The sequence below is a fragment of the Emys orbicularis genome, chromosome 7, assembly GCF_028017835.1.
Source record: "Emys orbicularis isolate rEmyOrb1 chromosome 7, rEmyOrb1.hap1, whole genome shotgun sequence".
Classification (NCBI taxonomy): domain Eukaryota; kingdom Metazoa; phylum Chordata; order Testudines; family Emydidae; genus Emys; species Emys orbicularis.
The window spans coordinates 45,677,022-45,701,259 of record NC_088689.1 but is presented as its reverse complement, the minus strand read 5'-3'; the positions used below and the strand labels follow the sequence as shown (position 1 = coordinate 45,701,259).

At 40.8% G+C, this 24,238-nt stretch overlaps 1 protein-coding gene across 1 annotated transcript in view; it reads left to right on the top strand.

Annotated features, from left to right (window-relative positions):
• TET1 (tet methylcytosine dioxygenase 1) overlaps window positions 1–24,238 on the top strand; it is a 121,696-nt gene that overhangs the window by 29,602 nt on the left and 67,856 nt on the right. The window contains exons 4-5 of the mRNA XM_065408621.1: window positions 16,242–18,792; window positions 23,288–23,378. Of these exons, the coding sequence (XP_065264693.1) occupies window positions 16,242–18,792; window positions 23,288–23,378 (2,642 nt within the window). The remainder of the gene's footprint in view (window positions 1–16,241; window positions 18,793–23,287; window positions 23,379–24,238) is intronic.

Below are 24,238 nucleotides of genomic sequence, written 5' to 3'. Positions count from 1 at the left end.
AGGTGTAAATTTTTATATAGCTTTAAATCCATAAACACAAGCTTATCCATTAAAAATAGACAAGCTTCTGAAAATTATTTTTGGCATTTATTAATCTTTTAAACTAATATTATTGTATTGACTACGAAGGCCATTTATTGCCTTCACTAGCTGACCTGGGATGCAGTCAAAGGCAAAACTCTCATTTACTTCAGTGGGACCAGATTTCATGTCTGGTGTTTGTTTTATTCCTTAAATATTGTATGGAGTTAGTGTATTCAGTGTCAAAATATACCAAAGATTTGATCCTGCAGTTATTACTCAGGCAAAGTTTCCATTACTTCATTAAGAGTCTTGCCTGTGTCAAGGCTTCAGGATTTAAATCAATCACTAATGCAGGATATTTAACCCATACAGAGAGGCTTTTACTAAGTAAATTCTTTTTTCATAGCATCATAGGACTGGAAGGGACCTTGAGAGGTCATCTAGTCCAGTCTCCTGCACTCATGGCAGGACTAAGTATTATCTAGACAATTCCAGACAGGTGTTTGTCTAACCTGCTCTTAAAAATCTACAGTGATGGAGATTCCACAACCTCCCTAGGCAAATTATTCCAGTGCTTAACCACCCTGACAGTTATGAAGTTTTTCCTAATGTCCAACCTAAACATCCACTGCTTCAATTTAAGCCCATTGCTTCTTATCCTATCCTCAGAGATTAAGAAGAACAAATTTTCTTCCTCCTCCTTGTAACAACCTTTTATGTACTTGAAAATTATCATGTCCCCTCTCAGTCTTCTCTTTTCCAGACTAAACAAACCTAATTTTTTTATAGGCCATGTTTTCTAGACCTTTAATCATTTTTGTTGTTCATCTCTGGACTTTCTCCAATTTATCCACATCTTTCCTGAAATGTGGCGCCCAGAACTGGACACAATACTCCAGTTGAGGCCTAATCAGCGCGGAGTAGAGCAGAAGAATTACTTCTCGTGTCTTGCGTACAACACTCCTGGTAATACATCCCAGAATGATGTTCGCTTTTTTTTGCAACAGCGTTACACAGTTAACTCAGATTTCGCTTGTGGTCCACTATGATCCCCAGCTCCCTTTCTGCAATATTCCTTCCAAGGCAGTCATTTCCCATTTTGTAATATACAAATCCATAAAAGTATCTCAAAGCAAAATACAATAAATATTAAAGTACTGTGTATGGTATAGCTAAAGAAATTAAGTGGAATCACTTTTTATTAGGTTTAACAGTCCAGGCTTAAAAGCTATTCACCTACCCTTGCCATCATGCTTCAACATTTTTTTGGGGAAAAAAATTAAATGATAGAATTTTCAGTGCTAGTTCAATGGTCAGTAGTCTGTGTCACATCATGGATAGCTGATTATGAACAAATATACATATTGCTGTTTCATTTCTGGTGTTTGTCTTGTTATATTTAATCAACATTGTCCAGTTAAACGTGGCCCAAAGTTTAGTTTTTGTAAAATAAAATTTTCAAGGAACCTATGATTAAAAGAAAATTTTCTATGAATCTAAAGTTTAATTTTTATTCAAATAAGCATTGTCCTGCACTCTTGCAGCCTGAACTTTACAGCATTGTTCTTGTGCATAAGACCATTAAGAGTGAAACTTGTTAAAAAGAAAAGTGAAAGTCTCAGCAGAGTGTAATAGAAAATGGAAACAGCATGAAGAGTGTGCTAGCTGCTTTAGAGAGAAAAAAGAATACACAGTCCATATTTCAAAGATCTTTCAATCTAAATAGACAAAATACAGATGAAAGATGTTGGGAAGTGCTGCAACATACAAGGTAGGTGATTGGTGACACACACCTTGTCAGTCCCATGATATTTTTTTCATCTAAAGTATCTATAGTCAACCTTTTAATTTATCTGTCACTGACTTGTTTGTTCCTTACTGAAACTGTAACAATGCCCTCATTTTAACCTTTTAAAAACAGGACTAGAGCATTGCTATAAACAGAATTTGTTTAGGCCTAGAAAAGGGTGTGTATTTGAGATCTCTGTTTTTCATGACATAAAACAAGTTCTCTCAAGTCTGCAGATAAACATGCTTAATATGTATTGTCTGTGTCTGAAGTAGATTGGAGCCAAGTACATTATTGGAGTGCAACAAGTAATAAATAATAAAATTAGTGGCAGAACAGAAAAACAAAAAGTAATGTAACCAGATTCAAAAGTATTTGGATTAAGGAACTAGATGGCTCACTGTTTTGATAACAGAAGGTAGAATATGTTACTTCTAAGTCACCCGTTCAAATCTAAGATGTACTGATAGTGAATTAAAATTGCTTATAGCTCGTGCCAGTTTGGTGGACTATAACTATATAAAGTGAATTGTGGCATCTGTTCCTAGTGAACACAGATCTACAATATGCTGATTATCCTACCTAATGACATGCTTTTTAGTATTCTTGGTAGATAAGACAGTGAATTCATATGCTATTGTGATGGACACTGTATAAATATGTAGACAGAGAAACTAGCTTGAGTGGATGGATACAGAGACTGAACTTCTCTCGCCTCTAGAGGTAATCACTCCAAATTTGAGTTAAAGAATATTAGGAGGCTAATGTGAAGAAATGCACATTGCTACTGATCATACCACATTTCTTTTATGGATTAACAGAGCACTACATTTTCCGGTGTTATCAGCATCACTTTTATTTCACTACATTTCAGTTTAGAAAACAAATGCTAAAATGTATAAAAAAACAGTAGTAAAAAGAAGACAAGATATTAGGTTGCATTAGCATCTCTCACAGTAGAAATACAGTTCTGTGCTCAGCTTCTCTTTTATCCTTGTCCTGAGGTGTGTGTTGGGACTGTTCTCCCTGAGGCTTCTCTAACCTGGCAGGGAAGTCACCTATCTACTTCCTATAGCAACGGGTCTGATGGAAATAATTTTAAAGCTCAGTGCAGATTTTTAATTCATAATCAAATACAAGTTTTCTCCTTACTGCAGTTGCCTTTGAGGGCAATAATTTAGAGTCTTGGGAGCCAGAAATGGCTCCAAACTACAGCATAGATACCACTGATACATACCATCATTTAGGAGCTGATCCTGTAGACCTTATTCATGTGTGTAGTCTCATTGAACTTATTAAGCAAGAAGGGTAGCAGGATCAGGCCCTTGAGGCCTGATTGTGAGAGGTCATGAGCACACCAAACCCCCATTGTTTTTAATGTGAGTTGTGGGTGCGCAGTACCTTTTGGGATCAGGCCCTTAGAGAGAGAATTAGGAGCTATAGGTGAAGAAAAGAGACTAGTTCACTAATTCTTTCTTTCTGAAACTGAATCATGCACAAGGAAATGGTTCCAAATAGTGAAAGAAGCTGGGAAGAAAAATCTCTCTCTCTCTGTGGAGAGAGAAGCTGGGGAAAGATGCTTGCTATTTGAGGAGCACAGATAAGAGTATAGATAAAATGGAGATGAGACTGGAAAGAGGGGGAGGGAGGTAATAGCTACAGAGAATTTGTGCTGGATTTTTTTAATGGACAGGAAGCTAGTGAAGATTTCTGGGGATTGGCTGATGTGTTCCTAATCCAGGTATGGATGGGTTGAAACACTGTATTTTGGGCAAACCTGGAGCTTAGGGGAGTTGAAGGCCATAAAGAAAGAATTATTGGAATAAGAAAGGGAGGCATCAGTGAAAGTTTTGGCAGAGGGGCAGTCTAGTGTCAGGTCTGGGGAATGTTCTGAAGGTGAGCTCAAGTGAATTTACTGACCCCAAAGACACAGGAAGCAAACTAGTTTGATGACAAGCCAAACATTTAGGACCTGATAGCAGGGATGAATATGAAATTTGTGTGGAAGGAGCAAGTAGAATCAATGTTATATCTGAATACTTACTAGTACCTTTTTAAAATATTCAGATCAATATTAATAAGAGGAGAGTCATTCTGAATGGTGTTTCCATTCCAAACAATATGTGAATTGACATTGCTTTAAAAGTTCTGTTCCACCAGATCTGTTGTCATTCCACTCATTCCTGGATAGATAACTGATTTGCTAAGAGGAGGCAAAGGGTATTGGAAACTTCAAAGATAGAAAGAGTTTGCTAATAGTGTGGTGTGAGGTTGGTTTTGACATTTCTGTTTTTCATAATATGGAAAGAAAAAATAAAATGTTACATTTGTAAATCAGGAATTAATCTTTTTCTCAGGTGCTGGGTGATGTCATTTATTATCTTTAAAAACAGCCAATACCAATGTTTTGTCCATTTTGGCCTTCTCCTGAGTCTAAATTTCTTAAAAATAAATTATTCTTTTCAACATTAGTCCTTACTGGAAATGCTCCATTTCAAAGCCAGTATTTCCTCCTAGTCTTCAAATCCTCCATGAGTTGCTTTCTCCACCTCTTTCTTTTTTACAATCTGTTCCCAGCACCTATTAAGGAGAATATACAATACAGTAACCAAAGATTTAAGCAGTGGGGAGTGGTAAACTGAGAGATCATTTGCATGAACTCTGTGTCTCCCAACTGGAGTTACAACATTGACCTAAAGAGGTTGGGAATCGTGGTTTTTGTTTTTTAAATATGGTCCTACATTAGGGGACCTTTTTGCTGAATAGATTTGCCAGTATCCATAACCTTTTGTGTGTTGCATGTCCTAAAATGCTTTGGATGTTTTTCTGGTAGACTGAGTCTCAGATGCAGGATAGGAGAACTTTTTAAAAGGCGAGATCTGGAATTGGAATATAGTTGGAATATTTTATTTCACTGTTTGAACTGGAAGGGGGAGGGAAAGAACTAATAGTGTGACTCCTTTCCTTGACTAGCACAGTTTTTGCTCCGTAGATCACAGATGAGGTACACAGAACTCAATTTTGAAAAAGTTAAATCAGTTGTCCTTGCAGGTTTCAGGGTAGAGTGAGCACATTTATCAACAATGTGGGGATGTACTGGTGTACTAGCTGATTATATTGAAACTAAGGGATTGTCTCAATTTCTGCATCCTCAGTTGCCTGACCGCTCCCCCATACCTAACTTGAGTTCTGGTCCCAGCTGTCACTGGTCTGAGACCTGGTGTGCTACTTTCTGGCTTCCTTTTGTGCCAGCTGGGGCATTTCAAATTCTAATCTTGTGTTCCAGATCACACCCACAATTTGCATTGTTCCAACACACACAGAAGTAAACAGTGAGGTGGGCAGATGGCATACAGAGGCAGTTGCGTCCCAAGTTCATCATGAATGTCAGGGGCTGCTGCAGGTCATTGCATGGGAAGGTGGGGTTGCAGTGGGCAGTGAGTTGGAAGCTAGAGGTTGTAGGCCTCATTCTCCTCTCATTAATAACTTTGCACTGATATGTCCAATCACTCAAATGGGTTTTCCCTTGATTTACTGTGGTACAAGTGAGAGGCAAAGACACAGAAGCCTGTGTGGGTGTGTCTACACAACACACTAAACCTGAGTCTGCATGACGCATGCTTGCACATTCAGTGTTTCCAAGCCCACACTTGAGCATCCATACTCCATTGGAAACCTGGGCCCCACAACCATGCTGGTGCATCCATACTGCACTACACAGACCCAAGTCAGAACTTGGGTGTATATCGCTGTATCCCAGGATTCCTAGGGCCTTCTCCTGCTGATGGTGCTCTAGGGTTTGGTTCATAGTGGGTTGTGGGAGAACTTGTCTGTCTGTCCCATGGGAGTTGGCCAGAAGTATTTTAGGTGATTTTAGCCTGCGAACACATCCGGCCAAGCCATTTTGTGTTTGCACACTACCAGCAGCTGGAGCCATCACCATAGATCCCGACGCGGTGGAAGAACTTCTCCATCTTATGTTGTCACTCCTATTTCAAGCATCGGGTGGAGCATCTGCAAGACACTGCGGGACATTTTGGTGACAGTTTTTGAACTGCTGAAGGCACCTTAGGGGATATTGACATGCCAGCTGCGACCCCGCTGATGCTGCTCATGACAGTTGTCTTAGCTACAGATTTCCCCCATGTAGACCAGTGCTTCTGGAGCTAGGCTACAAGCACAGATTGGTGGGACTACATCATCATGAGGACCAGGGATGACCAACAGTAGGTCCTGAACTTTTGCATTAAGGAGAATGTGCTCCTGGAGGTTTATGATTAGTTGGCCTTTACCCTCCAGTGCCAGCACCCACATGAAGGAGGCCATGGCAGTCCAAAAGTGGGTTGCTATAGCCATCTGGAAGCTGGCTACCCCAAACTGCTTCAGGTCTGTGGCTAACCAATTTGGAGTTGGCAAATCAACTTCGGGTGGTGGTGTGGCATCCCCTGAATTGTCCAAGGGCTGCATAGTCTGCAGGACACAATAGCATGGAGGGGACTCAGGGCATGGGGCTGGAGCAAGAGCTGAAGGTGCCAGTGGAGCCTGCACTCTGGTAGCCATAAGCACAAGTAATCGCTCGAACAGCTCCTTCTGCTACACTCTCAACCTGAGGTCATGCTCCATGAATCTGTCCACCAATCTCTCCTAGCTCTGTGCAGCCTCTCTCTTTCTCTTTCCGCCCTTGTTGCATCTTTATTCTTTTGATGCTCCATTTGGTCCTTCTGGAACTCTATGTTCCAATTAGTTTTATCTAGAATCTCCTCCATCAGCTCATCCCGGACTCTCTTTCTCCTTACCCACAGTGGGTGAGACTGCTCCCCCAGGTTGTTGGTGCTGTGTGTCTGCTCTGTGGATGTGAAAGGGCCTTGAAAGGAAAGAGAAAGACCATGTTATTGTCTGACCATGATAAAAAATTAAATTTTCCACTCTGTCAAAGAGGCCGCTTTAATACAAGTTCAAAGGATGATACTTTTTATCAATGGGCTTTATTTTATTCACACAAAAAACACTGGCCACTTCAGACGTCAGTTGGAGCAGCAAAGAAATTGATCACACATCATGGTAAGATACACATGCAAAATTAAATTTAAATTATTTCCCCTTCATTTTTTCCAGGGGTGGAGAGGAATTATGAATAATCTAGTCACTAGCTATGGTTTTTCAGTCCTTTTAGGCAGGACTGACTGATAGTCAGGAGGTTGCCAATGGAAGCATGAACTTCTGTTTCAGGTCAGTGGAGGACAGCTATCCATGTATGGGAAGGAGATATTTGGGCATCTAGTGGCTGACCAGCACATCTCGTAATGGAGATTGGCTTGTGAGTTAGAGGCAGCCCTAGTACATATGGACTATCCTGGATCATAATCAACTATCTGGAGTTCTTACTCTGTGAGAAGTTCACTTTCATCACCAGTCAGCAATGGTGAAAATTCGTGGTAAAGTCAACAAGGTGCTGATTTAACATGGAGATGCAGGAGAATCTCTTTACAAGTACCATGCGTCTGTGCACAGACAGACTGCCTCCCTCTGCTGTAATTTGGACTCTAGTTTTAAAGCAAGCAACGGATGAAATACACACTCTGATTGTATTTCCAATTGAGCAGGCCACGTGGAAATTAAGGATGAAACGCTGAGCAGCTGCATTTGAACTAGGAGGTTGCCTGTTCCTGGGAAGCAAGTGGGAAGTGTTGGGATTGAAGGACTGGGAAGCACAGCCCCAGGGGATTGTGGGATAGTGTTGGCAGACTCTACAGACCCGAGCCTGGCAACCTAGACTTGATTTGCATCCATACTGCAAGATGCCTGGGTTTTGTCCTAGATCACAGCCGGACTTGGGCTCTGACCCACCCCCCCAGCAGGGTCTGCAGACCCGAGTCCAAAGGAGTTCCAGACTTGAGTCTTGTCTGTGGGTGGAAGGGAGCTTGGGCTTAAACCTGAATCAGAGCCTGATCTTAATGTGCTACATAGACATACTCTGAATGTGTGAACCTCTTGCTGGCCCTTTCTTGCTCTGTTTCTATGGAGGAGGGAGAAAACAGGAGCAGACTGCTGTTTTCCAAATCTCCTATTTGTTTAAGACTCAAGTTTTTTTGAGAGTTCTTTCCTGGTGGGCAAGGGTACTAAGTACTGCAAATGTAAACTCTGTCAGCTAGAGCAAACTTTCCAGCTGGAGTTGTAGAGTCCATTGTGAGTAGGTGGAAGAGGAGCTCTGAGCTCTTATCTTTTTTTTCCCCTTTTAAGTAGAACAAGTGTAAAGAGAAGTGATTGGAGGAGGACTGTTGATCTATTTATTTACTTTGGTTGAATGTACCTTCTTTTATATATTTGAATAGGCAATGGTGGATACTTCTGAAATCCTGGAGGAAGGGAAGGTCATGAGTGAGGGCATTCCCTTTTGTCCCCCCAGTGAAAAACACCATCATCCCAACCCCTTCAGCAGCTGATCTCACCTATGTATCACTAATCTGATCATCTTCTTCTGCTTCCAAAGGCCTCCTCCATTCCCAGGACAAGTCTCCCCACACTCACAAACTGACCTTTGCCTCTGCTAAAACACTTCCACAACTCCTCCTCTGTGTGGTATTAAGAAATATTCCCAAATGATTAGGGTAAGGGGATATAGAACCTCAGTAATTTTTATAAATACTCTTTTATTTTAATATCGTCTGAAGTTGGAAGGGGCATCACCAGCTTATTCTTTTGATGCTGCGCCAGTATAACCTATCCTCGTCTTGAGGAGCAGAACATTTTGCATCTGGATTTTTTTAATGTATTGTCATAGGACCCAATTCAATATCTTAGCAAAGAAGTGCATAGATAAACCAGTGTACACAGCAGCAAGTATGCAGTTTACTACAAGATATAAAAGTTTCAGATTCACTTTAATTACATACGTGCAATATAGTTACTTAAAACTGCCAGAGAGGTCCATGGTGAGACATAGAGCATCAGCCAGTAGGTGGGCCCATGAATTAACTGTTGTTCTATATTTAATGGCAGTCTGCCAGCAAATCCTGCACAAGCCTCCATCATTGGCAGCAATGTGCAGCACACTGTCAGCGTAGAGAGCTATCCCTGAGATACCACCAGCTCTGTGCCAATCCGAATGGACATGCAGGGAAAACCGTGTGTTCTCAAATAGTGTGGCAGTACAGCTAGAATACTGGATGAAGAGAAGTCTTGTGCACAACTGTTCAGCTCCCACACACACATCAGTTCCCCGTGTATGGACACAATGTGCAAGGGAACAGTTGCACTCTCAAGTCATTGCTGTCGTTCACGGGGGCTAAGAGTTTGTAGCATTCCTATGAATATCAGACTGGTGCCTGCATTGCAGCTCCATTGTGCAACACCTGGGCAGAACCCCATGCACCCAGTGAAGGGGAAGGGTCTTGTTATTTCTTGTTATATAGTTCCTCTGGAGTGGCTGATCCCATTAACCACTCTTGCTGGGATCTGGGTCTGTGTGTTATCTTGTATTCCAGGTCATAGAAGTAATTGTTCTGGGCTACACCTGCTTGTCACAGTACCTCATGCTACTGTATGTAGGGAACAAAAGGGTTGAAATCAGGATACCAAGGACCATCATCTTTTACTAAATATCAGCCAAGAGCGTTTGGTTCTGCATAGAGTTTAGAGATGGCTCTGGACTCGTGTGGTGAATGTTGGTCCATTCTTTGTCACAGTATGTAAGCAGAATAAGTGAGGAGTTGTACTAATGGGAAGATGCACAGGCATTTTCTCCTGCATATTTCTGTACTAAAATGAGCTTATTAGCTGAAAAACAATATTTAACACTAAGTAACTAGGAACTAATCTCTGAGAGAATTCTTCTTTCAGGGTGTCAGGCCCTCATTATTTTTGTTGTGTAGATTGTTTAGTGTCAAGAAAAAGGTATAGTCTCTGTCCAAGCTGTCTTGTTACGTTCAGGACACTGTCACTCTTGTTTTAAGAGAAAAATCACTATTAAATTCTGACCCTTATCAGAAACTTTGTTTCCGATTGGCTTTTCATCCATGCAAGGAGCATTAGCAGATGCCTCTGAAGGAGTGAATTAGATTTAATATCTGATATAAGTTAAATATTCAAGCAATTCTCACAACAGATTCAGCTCCCCCCAGTTTTCTCTTTTATACCCCACACTGTATAGTTTTAGATTGAACATGATTTCTTAGCACTTCACATTTTCCAGACAGAGCAGTATTCACCTTAATGAGGGGGAGGTGAAACAGCTTTTATGGACTCCACTTCATTCTTTAGTCCCTCATTGAAATTACTCACAGTTTTGTTAATTTTTTTAATCAGATGAGTCTTCTGTGCTCGAAATCCTGGCATTTGAAGGCACCATTACTTGCAAGTTTTGGTCCATGGCTGTACAGCTTTCAAGTTTTACAACATAGCTCTCAAGATATATTGCCTTCAGGTTGTTCAGTTATAGCAGAGGCTTTTCTTGGACTGTACTTGGTCTGCCAGACCTAGACCCGAGAAATAATTAAGTGAAACCTGCTCTGCTAAGTCCTCTGTGAACATTTCTTTTTATAGTGGGGCATAGCAACCTGTGGAACTCATTTCCAGGGGATGTTGTGAAGACCAAAACTATAACTGGATTAAAAAAAGAACTAGATAAGTTCATGGAGGATAGGTCCATCAATGGGTATTAGTAATATGATCAGAGATGCAACCCCATACTCTGGGTGTCCCTAAGCCTCTGACTGCCAGATGCTGGGACTGGATGACAGGGCGGATGGGTCACTTGATAATTGCCCTGTTCTGTTCATTCCCTTTGAAACATCTGGCATTGGCCACTGTCGGCAAATAGGATACTGGGCTAGATGGACCGTTGGTCTGACCCAGTATGGCAGTTCTTATGTTCATATAGCAAGCAAAGAAAAACCAACCTTAATTTTAAACAAGAAAAGCCACAATCTGTTGTATTTTGTGACTGTGTTAATATCTTTGCACAAGTAAAAGAGAAAAAAAAATCTAGTGGTCAAATAGTACAGAATATGTTCCAATAAAAATAATCAAATGTCATGATAATTCCAGTTCTTATATGGAAAAATGAGATATAAACCAAACCATGCCAATGACATGATTCATCACGATCTTTTTTCTGCTCAGTGCATATGGATAACTTCCAAAAATGTTATGGAAGTTATGGAGTCCAGGAAATAGTTGGATTTTTAGAATAATGCCCTTTATTACTGAGGTGACTGGGGCTTTGCACAGGCACAGCAGTGCACCTGCGCACACTTAGGCCCCAATCCTGCAAGTGACTACGTGACTCTCCTGATGATTTTCAAGCCCAGCAATAATACTAGGTTTGCTAAAATTATTTTATTAAAGAACAAAATGATTGAGTGTATTGCAACAAAAGAATTAAAGTCCTGCTCTGAAGAATCATGTAGTTCATATACTGTGAAGGTAGGGGGCTGGATTCAATAACCTTTCGGGGTCCCTTCCAGTTCTATGAGATAGGTATATCTCCATTTATTTGGGGGGAAGGATAGCTCAGTGGTTTGAGCATTGGCTTGCTCAAACCCAGGGTTCTGAGTTCAATCCTTGAGGGGGCCATTTAGGGAACTGAGGTAAAAATCTGCCTGGGGATTGGTCCTGCTTTGAGCAGGGGGTTGGACTAGATGATCTTCTGAGGTCCCTTCCAATCCCAATATTCTATGATTCTATGTCAATGGACCTTGTGTGTTGAAGGTGCCAGCTGGTAGGTAAACCAGTCTCTGGGAATAAAAGCAAATTGGTACATTGTCCTGTTCCTTTTTCTATGCAACTCTCTGATTCTTCAGAACATACCACTCAATCTGGCAATGCTCAAAATGCAAATGAGTGACAATGACCCAGAATGCAAGGAATATACATTTATTCATGCTGGAATCTTAAATTGTTGTGGGGATTCATTCCTTTAACATAAAGAACTCTTCCTTTTACCTCAGTTTCATAATTCTTTGTTTCTAAAGGCAAAAGTGAGAGGACACCAATTTTGTGTAGAACATGGGCAACTTTGGAACTGATCTGAGGGATGTGCTCAAAATGACCAGCAACTGAGGGATATGCTTCAGAATCCCTTTGTCTCCTGTTATAGAGAGACAATGGGCATGCTCTGGCATGAGATAAGGCATTAAAGAGTAGAGGTAGTTTTTCTGTTGACTTCAGGGGGACAACGGTTTCACCCCAGGTCTCATATTCAGTATGCCCACCTACATGGACTAAGGTAATTGCCTCGGTGAAAGCGTTACCACTTTCTCTGAGCCTGATTTGCTCTGCTTCACACAGGCCCTTGATCAGTTGTGAACCATCTTTTTCAGTTTAATTATTGAGTAGACATTATTCTCGTTAGATATTCTGTATCAACTGGCATAATATAATTTATAGTGCCTTTTTGCCTTCCATAACAAGGGTCTTGGTACCTATGACAAACTTTCTGTTGAACAGAAAGTACAGTTTCACCTTTCAGTTCACCTTCTTATACAATGAAATTAAATAAAAAAAAGTCTTAGTTTAAATGCAGCTTCTGGTTCAGATAGATGGTTCAGAGAGGTGCAGCTTACAAGAACATAGGTAAATATCTCAGTTTAATGAAAGTTTGTTAAATAAGGTCTCATATTTTCATAGCCTGGTTTCCCTAGATTTTGGTTTACTACATAGTTGCTGAATAATCTGTTTTCACAACCATGACCCAACAGGTCTTGTGATGCCTCTGATAAAATCGATGGTGTTATCTATGTGTACTTTAGGGTCCCCGCTTTCTTATCTTATTTTGTTTATCAAAGAGAAAACTGTTTTAAAGTGAACACCAAGCTCCATCTGGTGTCTGAGCTGTAAGTTTAGTTTTGAATGGTGGATTTCTGGAAGCATTGCCTGCTGGGGTGGTTTGATTTAAGTCAAAATGATTTAAATTACTGAGAGGAAACCTTGATTTAAATAATGGATTTTAATCCTCTTTTGCATTTGTACTTTTTAGTTATTTTCCTAAAGAAAGGTTCATTCTTATTGCTTGATATAACCATTAAAATATGTTGATCTGTAATTAAATATAGGCTTTAAACTAAATTTGGTGCTTCTTTTTGCTAACCAGGAGATATACTATATGCACATTTACTTAAGAAATCATATTGCTTAATATAATTATTCAAGAGTCTTAAATTTTACTTTTTTTATGTTATGAAATAGAGAATGTCCCCTATCTTTCTTACTGGACGATCATTTTTTATTCAGGATTTGTGTCACTCTGCATTTGGATGGACAGTAGAATTCAATAAACATGCACAAAAACAGCATTTTAAAATAGTTTTTATGATTTAAATAAAACTACCTTAAATATGATAGATATGTAAGAAAAAAAGTTTATTAAAAACATGTTTTGCATTTAAAACTAACTGATTTATTAAGCAGATAAAGTATTAGTTGTATGTAGTGAATTGACAGTTTGTTTCTGGTCACAATTGGCCAGACTTTCAAAAGTATTTAGATGCTGACAGGTGCCTAGTGGGATTTTCTGAAGTGCCAAAGCAGGTTAGGTGTCTAACAGCTATTGAGATCAATGGGAGCTAGTTAGGTGCTTAACCTACTTAGGTGTTTTCAAAATCTGGCTAGTGATTGCTTCTTTAGATGCCTAAATATCTTTGAAAATCTGTTCCCATGTCCTTTACATTTTTAAAATTAATAGATCTGATTCTCTGCCACCTGGTTTTTATTTATAGATTGGAAAACAAAAACGAGCTTTCCTGCTTTTTCAATTCCCAGATGGTTTCTCAACTTCGAATAAAATGAAGAAAATATTGTCTCTGCACCTGTTTGCTAAACTCACACCAAAAGTAATTAACACAAAAGCTTTTCTACACAGAAACAGGAAGTGTTTCTGAATATTGTAAAGACTGAAAATAATATAGATACTTACTTAATGCAGTACATGAAATTATGACAGATTTATAACATGTGAATTGACCCCAAAGTTAAAAATGTTTTTCTCCTGATTCTGTATATAATTTAACTTATTAAAATTTGAGGAGGGCATATTGATGTAGGTTTTTTTAAAAAAAAAATGTTAAATGATTTTAATAGATTGTAGAAAGTTTAGGCCTTAACATAGGTTGTCATAATTTCAAGTTTAATTTTAAATTGGTTTATTTTTAAAAATAAAAATGTATTTCATTTCAATAAAAAATCCAGTTAAAATTAATAATCAATTTCTTAATTAAAAAAGAAACCAAAACATCAATTTTTATTCACCCAGATTGCCTGCTTTAATGTTTTCTTAGGGTACGTCTTCACTACCCGCCGTATCGGCGGGTAGCAATCGATTTATCTGGGATCGATATATCGCGTCTCGTTAAGACGCGATATATCGGTCCCCGAACGCGCTCACCGTCGACTCTGGAACTCCACCAGAGCGAGCGGCGGTAGCGCAGTCGACAGGGGAGCCGCGGCCGTCGATCCCGCGCTGTCTGGACCCCAGGTAATTCGATACAAGATACTTCGACTTCAGCTATGTCGCGTAGCTGAAGTTGCGTATCTTGGATCGATCCCCCCCTCAGTGTAGACCAGCCCTTAAATTACATAGATCCTTCCTTCATAAAGTAATAGCTTGTATGATGCACATTATTAGCGTTCTTCCCAATATGAAATATTCCAACTCCGTCTAGTCACCTGACGTGGTTCTGATAATATATGTGTAGTCGCAGTGAAGATGAAGAACACATTTCACTAAAAAAATTATTAGTATATTGAAGTTAAAATGGAAAAATAAGAAAATTTTCTCAGTTACATCAGAGAATGTTCAGTGGTCAGAAAGTGCTCTGCTGAGATACAATGCAAACATTCACTTGAGCCATGTATATGTACCAATTTTCCACTTGTCATCAGGAGGTCCCCATCAATTTGCCACACAAAAGAAACTTCACGGTGCTCTGTTCCATTAAATATGGTAAAATTCACTCCTGTGCAGAGGGCCTTCACAAGGCCTTATACATTTAAGTCTTGCCTAAACTCTGTGCTAAGACTTAAAGAGAACTTAAGTGGTGTGTAGTTTTATCACAAGCCTTCAGGTATTTGCATATGCTCAGATCCCCCATCCATCTCCCCTGCTTTGAAAATGTTATTAATGTAGACTTTTTATATTGTTCTCAGGCAGACCTCAAAGTTGAAGCAGTATTTAGCTGAATGCTGCGAGTTCAGACCTCTCTTAGAGCTTTCCATCCAAATTCTGTTGTCAGTTGCAACACTGTGAACTTGGGGTAGAATCTGTCCATTGTTTCAAGCTATCTGAAGTTTCAGGAAGACAGTTGTGCATTGTGTCATGTTTGTGTCACATTTGGAAGGTTTTATTCACAGTGATTAAGACTAGAAACTTTTTATTTTAAATCAAACTCTAAAATTTCGAAGACTTTGATTAGGCTGGTGCAGCGAAGGGGTACCCTCCTAATACTCTTCCTAGAGTCACTATGGTGTATATACAACAGCCTTGATGGTGCATTGTGCAAGAGGTACTGCTACTTAATGCAGCATTTAATTGGGTAAAATATAGTTAATCTAAAATCACCATACAAGTATTGTTTACTGTTTAAATCTCTCTTAGAGTGTGTCTACATGGGAAAGGCCTAAAGTATAATTTAAGGTGTGAATTTAAACCAATATAGTTATACCAGTATAACTCTCCATGTGGACACTTAATCAGGAATAAGAGTGACTTTTGGGGGGTTAGCTTATGTTGCTTTAGAAGAGGTTTAAACTAACCCCCCAAAAGTTACTCTTATACTAAAATAAGTGTGTCCACATGGGGAGTTACACAGGTATAACTATACTGGTTTAATTATATTGGTATAATTATATTGATATAACTGGTAAAACTTTCTCATGTAGACAAGTTCTTAGACCAGGGTTAATCAATTATTTTTTGTCGAGGTCAAAATTCCTTGGTCAAGGTATAGTCAGGGTTCAGACTCCAGAGAAAATAATAATAATAATTAATAATATGTAAATAAAAAGATTTCGGGGTCTGTTCAAAGTGTCTGGCGGTCCGATTTGGCCAGTGGTCCGCCTAGTAACTACCCCTGCCTTAGACTTTAATCCTGCAGTGAGCTCCAGAGAGGCATAAGGTGTCTGCTTGTACAAAGTTCATTGCAGGATTGAGGCCTGAGGGCCTGACTCTTGTTACACTAAAGCCCATTACATTTGCACTTATTGCTAGAGTGGTGTAAGGGGTTCTTAGTATAAGTGAGAATCGAGTCCTTAGTCTTCAGATCTTCTTTTATGGATTGCCTGTGCTACTGACTTGTTCTGCAGCTGCTCTGTTTGCTAATGCTCAATCATGGCATTCCTTACATCAACCATGAAAGGGTTTAATTAGTGTAGGGTCACTGCTTCTTACCTTACATTTTAAACAGCTGATACAACTATTTTTTGTATTGTTTTTTAGGCAGATTTAGAAAACAAACCAGTAAATGGCCTCAGACCAGAACTCATGGAATGCAGTATATGCGGTCATGGTGAAAAATACAGGGTGAAAACAAATCAAACAGTACCCTTTGAAAATGTACAATCTAATGAAAAAGAAAGTATGACTGGCTTAGAAGCAGAGAAGTGGACAGATAATGAAAAACCATCATTTAGCATCTGTGTCAATGGAGATATCCGTGGAACTGTGACAGATAATGAACACCTGAAAAATTCTGAAGAAGAAAGAGCAGTCTCTCCCAGTGAGTTAGTTGAGCCAAAAAAGTTGTTTGCACAAACCATTAGAAATGGCATTAAAAACATACATTATCCACCATCAGAATCAGATGTGTCACAGACAAAAGTAATTGTAGAAGAAAGGGCAGATTTGACAAACAACTGCAGAGAAAACAACTCCCCTTCACATCAAACAAATACTGCTAATCTGAATAATGTTGTAAGCGCTTTGACAACTGGTGTTTGCTGTGCTCATCCAGAAAAACAAGGAAATGTTTTCCTGAGGCAGAAGTCAAACTGTACCTGCAAGACCTTTCAAGGATCTGACAATTCAGTTTTGCAAACTGATTCTATTGTGAATACACAGGAAAGATCATGTTATACACCTGTGCCTGAAAAGGAAGTCCATGTTGAAAAAGATGCTGTTAAAATACCAAACAAAGAGACACAACTTGAAAACTCCTCACTTCAGCCAACCTTTTTGTCCCTGATCAAAAACAGAAATTTAACTGTAGAGCAGGTTGTAGCTATTGAAGCATTAACAAAATTATCAGAAGCCCCATTAGAAGCATCTGCACCAGATAAAACAAAAAATATTGAACATGCAGAACAAACAACGTCCCATTTACTCCATAATTACAAAAGGGACATTTCCTGCTCTTTGACTTCTTCTACATTAAAAGAAATCAAAGAGACTTACTTACAGAATGAACAACATCTCTTGAGTCGCTATGCTCGTTCACAGAAGCAGCTCCTTAATAAGGCAGTGTTGTACAATGGCCAAAGTACTGTTTCTGAACCACATGATAAATCTGTTAATACTACCGGTGGATCATATAGATCACATGTATCCCCAAGAGATACCAAATCTTTGTCTGTTTCAATATCTAATGCAAAGTCATGTTCAGGTCATACTACCAAGAAAAACTCTCTGTATGATAAAGTTACCATTGCTACATGTTTCAACAATTCATGTAATGTCCATCAAACAAGTAGCAAATTGGAGATTCTGAGCCAGTTTGAGAAAAACAAAGCTTATAATGATCTGAACTTGAAAAGTAATTTTGCAATGAAGGAAGGAGGAATTCACAGCCAGGATGAAGAAGATGTAGCTACACAGTTAACTCAACTTGCAGCAATAATTGAATCAAATCAGACAAGTCCAGAGCAGAAGAATGATGTAAAGACATCACTTCTCAGTCTAATATCACATGAGATTCAGCCAAAACATAACCAGGACCAGTGCCTACTGAAGAAAAAACAATCTGTGTTTATAAGGCACAATTATAGCTCATTGTTAGTAAAGCAAAAACAGCCAACACATAAAAAAGGAAAAACTGTACCATGGAAACAAAGACACAAAAAGAAGCCTCAAGTACCGGACTATCAAGAAAATAATCAAAAACAGCAAGAGCATTTGGCATACCAGCATAATGAATTGCAGGACATTTGGATATCATCAAAACCACTTGGTCGTACCATGCCACAGGATTTGAAAATAGCTGCATCAAAAAAAAAAACTCCCAGAACCAAAGTACAGAAGGAACTGAATCAAAGTACTTTATCATCACAACAAAAAACTAGATTATTTCTTCCACAGACTCAGATAAAAATCCATAGACATCTACCTGAGGTACCATGGGAGAAAACAAAAGACAGGCTGTTTGGCTGTGAAGTAGTAACTGAGCACATCAAAACTGTAGACTCCAGTGACACACTAGGTATTGATCCACTGAAAAGTGACATTGTTGTTACTTCTTCACAATACAATGGCCTGCTCTCCAGTAATCCTATGGTTGCGTCACAACTTAAAACAGAATCGTGTTCAAACAGACCAAGTGAAAATGTACAGATGTTTACAGAAAAATATAATAATTCTCAGGTACAGCAAACAATGAATGTCATTCAGACATATCCCTTGCCTCAAACACTTAATCAGTCTAACCAGAGAGCTCATGAGATATCTGATGAAGCAAATTTTCAGCAGAATGCTGCAGAGCAACAATTGGATCAGAAGTTGCAAACACTCCCAGTTACCTGTTGTGAGACCCGTTTACCACACACAATAGACACTCTCAGGAATATAGATTGTGCAGGTGAAATTACAGTTCTGACATCAACAAGTTTGGGTACTGAAAACCCCCAGAGTATAGGTGACTTGGGATGTTCTCCGGCAAAGAATACACTCAGCAGTTTTCTTGAATCTCCTATGAAGTTCCTAGACACTCCTACAAAAAATCTGATCGATACACCTACCAAAAAAGGACAGTCTGAATTTCCAATCTGTGACTGTGTTGGTAAGTGCCTATTAGGTAATTATTGCATGCACCTTTCAAATAATATATATTCACATCACTCCTCTTAATAGAAAAAAGCACCCTTTTAATATTTTTATGTGCAGACCTCTGTCTCCATGAGGGTCATTGTTTGCTGGGTCCTTGCCAATTAGACATCAAGGGGAGGGAGGAAGGTGCTTTTCCCCCCACCCCATCTTATGTGGATAACTTCAGTGAGGTGGTTTTATGGGCTTTCTCTGCCTTGCAGCTGGTAAGTTTTAAGTCACCAGATCAGTGATTGGCCTGTGTGTGGGGGGACATGCAAAAATGAACACTGGGGAGGGAGAGACATTCAATCATCCCTCCAGCTAAGGGTCATCTTCCCACCTTTGACTTTGTGACCACTGGATTGGCACATGGGAGTGGGCTCCAGTTCATCAATCGTTATTTTCAAGGTTAGGAAGGAATTTCCACATGACAGATTGGCCAAGCCACGGGGAATTTTTTGCCTTCTTCTAAATACTGCACGGGGCTGACAAGGCAGGGGAGAACATTCATACCTAGAATTTGAGATAGGGCAGAGATATGGGTGGTCATGATGCCTTAATTGGTGGTCCTTATGACTGGTTTGTCACAACTGTGATGGGAGTCCTTGCAGAAGGATTATGGATGTCTGTTATCCCAGAGTCTGAGGGCTGGTCTACAGTACAGGGGGGGATCAATGTAAATTACACAACTTCAGCTATTTGAATAATGTAGCTGAAGTCAACGTACCTAGATCAACTTACCGCGGTGTCTTCACTGCGGTGTGTCGACAGGAGACACTCTCCCGTCAATTCCCCTTGCACTTCTCGTTGAGAACTCGTACCAGAGTTGACGCTAGAGTGATCGGCAGTCGATTTATCGTGTCTATACTAGACACGATAAATCAATGCCCGCTTGATTGATCGCTGCCCGTCGATCCGTCCGGTAGTGTAGACAAGCCCTTAGCTAGGGTGTGGGAGATGAGGCTAATGGCATAACAGTTTGTACCCATGGTTTGGGACCTTGATGCCTTACATAGACACAGGGCATCCTCACAGGGTGAAGCTGACTGTTTAAGGGTATGTCTACACAGCAATGTTGACTCTCTAGCTCTAGGAACGTGGTGCAATGTAGGGAAACTCTACTGCCCACCCTGTTTCTTAACTGTGGTGGTGCTGTTGATGGGACTCAGGTGCCCACAAGGAGCCCACAAATACATAAACTGCATTATTAACTCATTTGGTGGCAGTCTCAGTAGAACCAATGACTGCAGTTTGAGAAGGCTTTATATTGAATTACCATCTAATATGAGAATTGGACTCTCCACCCTGTAGGCTGTCACTTTAGCAGAAAAATGTTCTGAGGATAATTAGGACATCAATCTCTAGGGTTGTCAAACTATTAAAATGAAACTTTGTAATTCTTATTTTTTAAAATGGAATGTTCAATGAAAGTGTTTTGGTTTGGTTTGTGTTTTATTTATTTTTGTCTGTTTGTTTTGAAATTTCACATAAAATGTAGGTTTCAGAGGAAAAACACACACAACCCCCAGCCTGTCTGCTGCCAGCTGCAAAACAGTGAAGAACATCTCCAGGGCTTGGGGTGCAGTGTGCTCCAGCACCCCTCCCCTGGGGGATAACTTATCCTTGCCCCCCCACATACATACCCCATGATGCAGGGATAAGAGATCCCCAGGAGACTGTGGGGAAGTTTTGGGGCTGGCTCCCACTCACTGCCCTCACAGTGCATGCTACCCAGGCACCTCTGCACACGCAACCCTAGGGAGGGCGGGGGCTTCCTGGGAGCAAGGAACAGAAAGCAGAGCAGGACCAAATAACGGCCCTGCAGGGAGAAGGAGCAGGAGAGGTCCCGGTACAGCACGGCTGGGGCAGGGATGACCCCCAAAATCCTGGCAGCTGGGAGCTGCCTACCACCTGTCAGTTTTGCTCCCTGCTTTGGGCAAGCTCTGTGCAGCAGAGAGGAGGAGCCAGAGCAGGAAGAGGAAGCACACTTGGCTAGGCAGTAATGGTGCTTCCAGCCGCTACACTGGCTGCCTGCAGCACTGCTCCTCTGCCACGGGAACTCTGGGATACATCCAGAGGACTTCCAGGACCCAAGTTAAACCAGAGGCATGTGCACACAGGAAAGCAATAGGGCTTGGACTGTAGGTCCCAGCTTAGCACAGGCTCAGACCCTCCAGCCCTGCAAGCTCCTGGGACCCTGGGTCTGAGCCTGAGGTTAGCACAGTTGATGTGTGGATGCAAGGGTGTTGCTCACACTGCTATGTAGACATACCTTACATGGGGGAATGCTGTGGGTAGGGATTGTGGTGGGAAGGGACTGCAGTCCACAGGTCAGTAGGGGACCCCATAGGCCTTCAAAGCCTACAATGAAAGAACACCTTCAGGACTCAGGGTGGCCAAGGAATAAAGCTGGGGGGAGAAAGGTAACTCCGCTTCATGGAAAATTTCAGTCTTTTGAAAATGGGTTTAGTATTAATTCAGAACACTCCCATCCCCACCCCAACATTTTGAAATTCACTACAAAAGGGATTGAGGCTGTGGCTCTGGGCATCTCCTTGGCAGGGCTGCCCTGGAGCCAGGAGTTCCCTGCTCTCTGGGGCTTTGTGTACACTAGCACTTTTGTCAGTCAGGGCTGTGAAAAAAACCACACCCTTGACTGATAGAAGTTTCAGTGACAAAAGCGCCGGTGTGGACAGTGCTGTGTCGGCAGGAGATGCTCTCCTGCCGACATAGCGCTGCTCGTTGGGGGTGGTTTAATTATGCTGGCAGGAGAACTCTCTCCCGTCCCCATAGAGTGGCTACATGGGAGACCTTACAGTGGTACAGCTGTGCTGCTGTAAGGTCTGTTGTGTAGATATAGCCTGTGGTAGTCCACCTGGCAGGCTGACAAGGAGACAAGCAGGTGAATTGGGAGAAAATCAGGCAGATTTCCATTGGAACATTGTCAAAATCAACTGTCTCTGCCGAACATTTCAATTTTGACGAATTGACAAATTTTGATGGAAAGATGTTTCGTTGGAATGTTTTTGACAGCTGTTCAAGGTAACTGTTTCGGTTGATTTGTTCTAAGGTGTGGCATTAAAAAAGTTTAATAAAGTTCTGGCTAGAAGCCTTCAGAACAAATATGGTGTTGAGAATTTTACTGACACTGCTTAACTGGTGGCACCAACGATATGTAGTTCTCTCATGTTTTCTGACTTTCAAAGCACTCAGGTGACAAAGATTAAGGGCATGTCTACAAGAACAGTTAGGCTTTGTCTACACTGGCAAGTGAAAGACAAAACTTCTGTCATTCAGAGATGTTAAAAAAACACCTCCCTGAAAGACAAAACTTTTATTGACAACAAGCGCTGGTGTGAACAGCGCTTTGTTGGCAGGAGTGCTCTCCTAAAAGCTGCCTAGTGTAGACATATCCGAAGGCCTTGGCTACACTGGCGCTTTACAGCGCTGCAACTTCCTCGCCCAGGGGTGTGAAAAAACACCCCCCTGAGCGCAGCAAGTTACAGCACTGTAAAGCGCCAGTGTAAACAGTGCCCCAGCGCTGGGAGCATGGCTGTAAGCTAATCCCCTCGGGGAGGTGGAGTACCTGCAGCGCTGCCGCCGCGACCACACTCGCACTTCAAAGCGCTGCCACGGGAGCGCTCCCGCGGCAGCGCTTTGGAGTTTCGAGTGTAGCCAAGCCCGAAGTTCGTTGGAAGCTGGGGTGTGAATCTACCCTGCAGTAGTCTGCTGCAGACTAACCATACTTGTGGACTCTGCTGATGCACATTAAAGCTTCATTGATTAGTCCTCTTTGAAAATGAACTAGATCAAAGTGCATTAACAAACTGTTAATGTGCATCAGCAGGGTCCATACAGTTAGTCTGTGGTAGGTTAGTGCAGGGTAGATTCAGTCCCCAGCTTGTGTGAACTAAATCAGATCAAACAACAAAACATGCTCATTGGGGCTGATTTCTTATTCTGGTCCTAAAATTCTGATCTTGTGCATAAGGCACCAAATAGAGAGTGAAGAGATCTGTGTCGTGTTCCCAGTTCTCCTGCAGGTTTCTGTGTGACACTGGGTTTAACTTCTCTATGCTTCAATTCCCCTATGTCTAAACTGAAGTAAGAAAATTTCCCTACTTCACAGGGGTATTGTGAGGCTTAATTCATAAATATTTTAAATCTCTCATAGAAAGTGCTCTAGAAGTGCAAAATATTATTGTTGTTATTTAGTTGATTTATTTAGAATGTCAAGGAAAAAGTCCATTATCAGGTTATGGAAGACAGCAAATTTCACAAAGGTTGCATTTTATTGCTTCTTTAAGAAGAGGCCTATTAATATACTATGTATTAATCATGATTAAAGGCTTTAAGATTTTATGCATTTAATTCCAGGGATAATTCTGTAACAACCTTGTGTGGTTATTATTTAATGTTGTAAATAAATGTTGTAAATGCCAAATTTATTTTTCGTATCCTTCCTGCAGAGCAAATTATAGAGAAAGATGAAGGCCCATATTATACACACCTTGGGACAGGACCAAGTGTTGCTGCTGTCAGGGAAATAATGGAAAACAGGTGAGAAAAATCAGTTCACTACATAGTGATAAAAATCATTTATTATTGTATAAACATAAAAGAAGAAAATAATATGGTACAGCTGACATTATGTTTGGCCTTTGTCTGCCTTCGCCTCTTTTCCCTCCCAGTAATTATTTGTACCACATCTTCTCTTTCTGATGTATGTGGACTGAACTTTTGCATCAACACTAAATGTTGTCATCTTTTTAGAGCAAAAGCAATTTCCAATCTTGCCAAGTGCTGGGTTCTTTCAAAACTCCCAAGGAAGTCAAGATTTGGTTCTCAAGAGCCCTGTAGGCAGACAGGCAAATATATATATATATATGCAGAAATAGAATCATAGAATATCAGGGTTGGAAGGGACCTCAGGAGGTCACTAGTCCAACCCCCTGCTCAAAGCAGGACCAATTCCCAACTAAATCATCCCAGGCAGGGCTTTGTCAAGCCTGACCTTAAAAACCTCTAAGGAAGGAGATTCTACCACCTCCCGAGGTAACCCATTCCAGTGCTTCACCACCCTCCTAGTGAAAAAGTTTTTCCTAATATCCAACCTAAACCTCCCCCACTGCAACTTGAGACCATTACTCCTTGTTCTATCATCAGGTACCACTGAGAACAGTCTAGATCCATCCTCTTTGGAACCCCCTTTCAGGTAGTTGAAAGCAGCTATCAAATCCCCCCTCAGTCTTCTCTTCTGCAGACTAAACAATCCCAGTTCCCTCAGCCTCTCCTCATAAGTCATGTGCTCCAGACCCCTAATCATTTTTGTTGCCCTCCGCTGGACTCTTTCCAATTTTTCCACATCCTTCTTGTAGTGTGGGGCCCAAAACTGGACACAGTACTCGAGATGAAGCCTC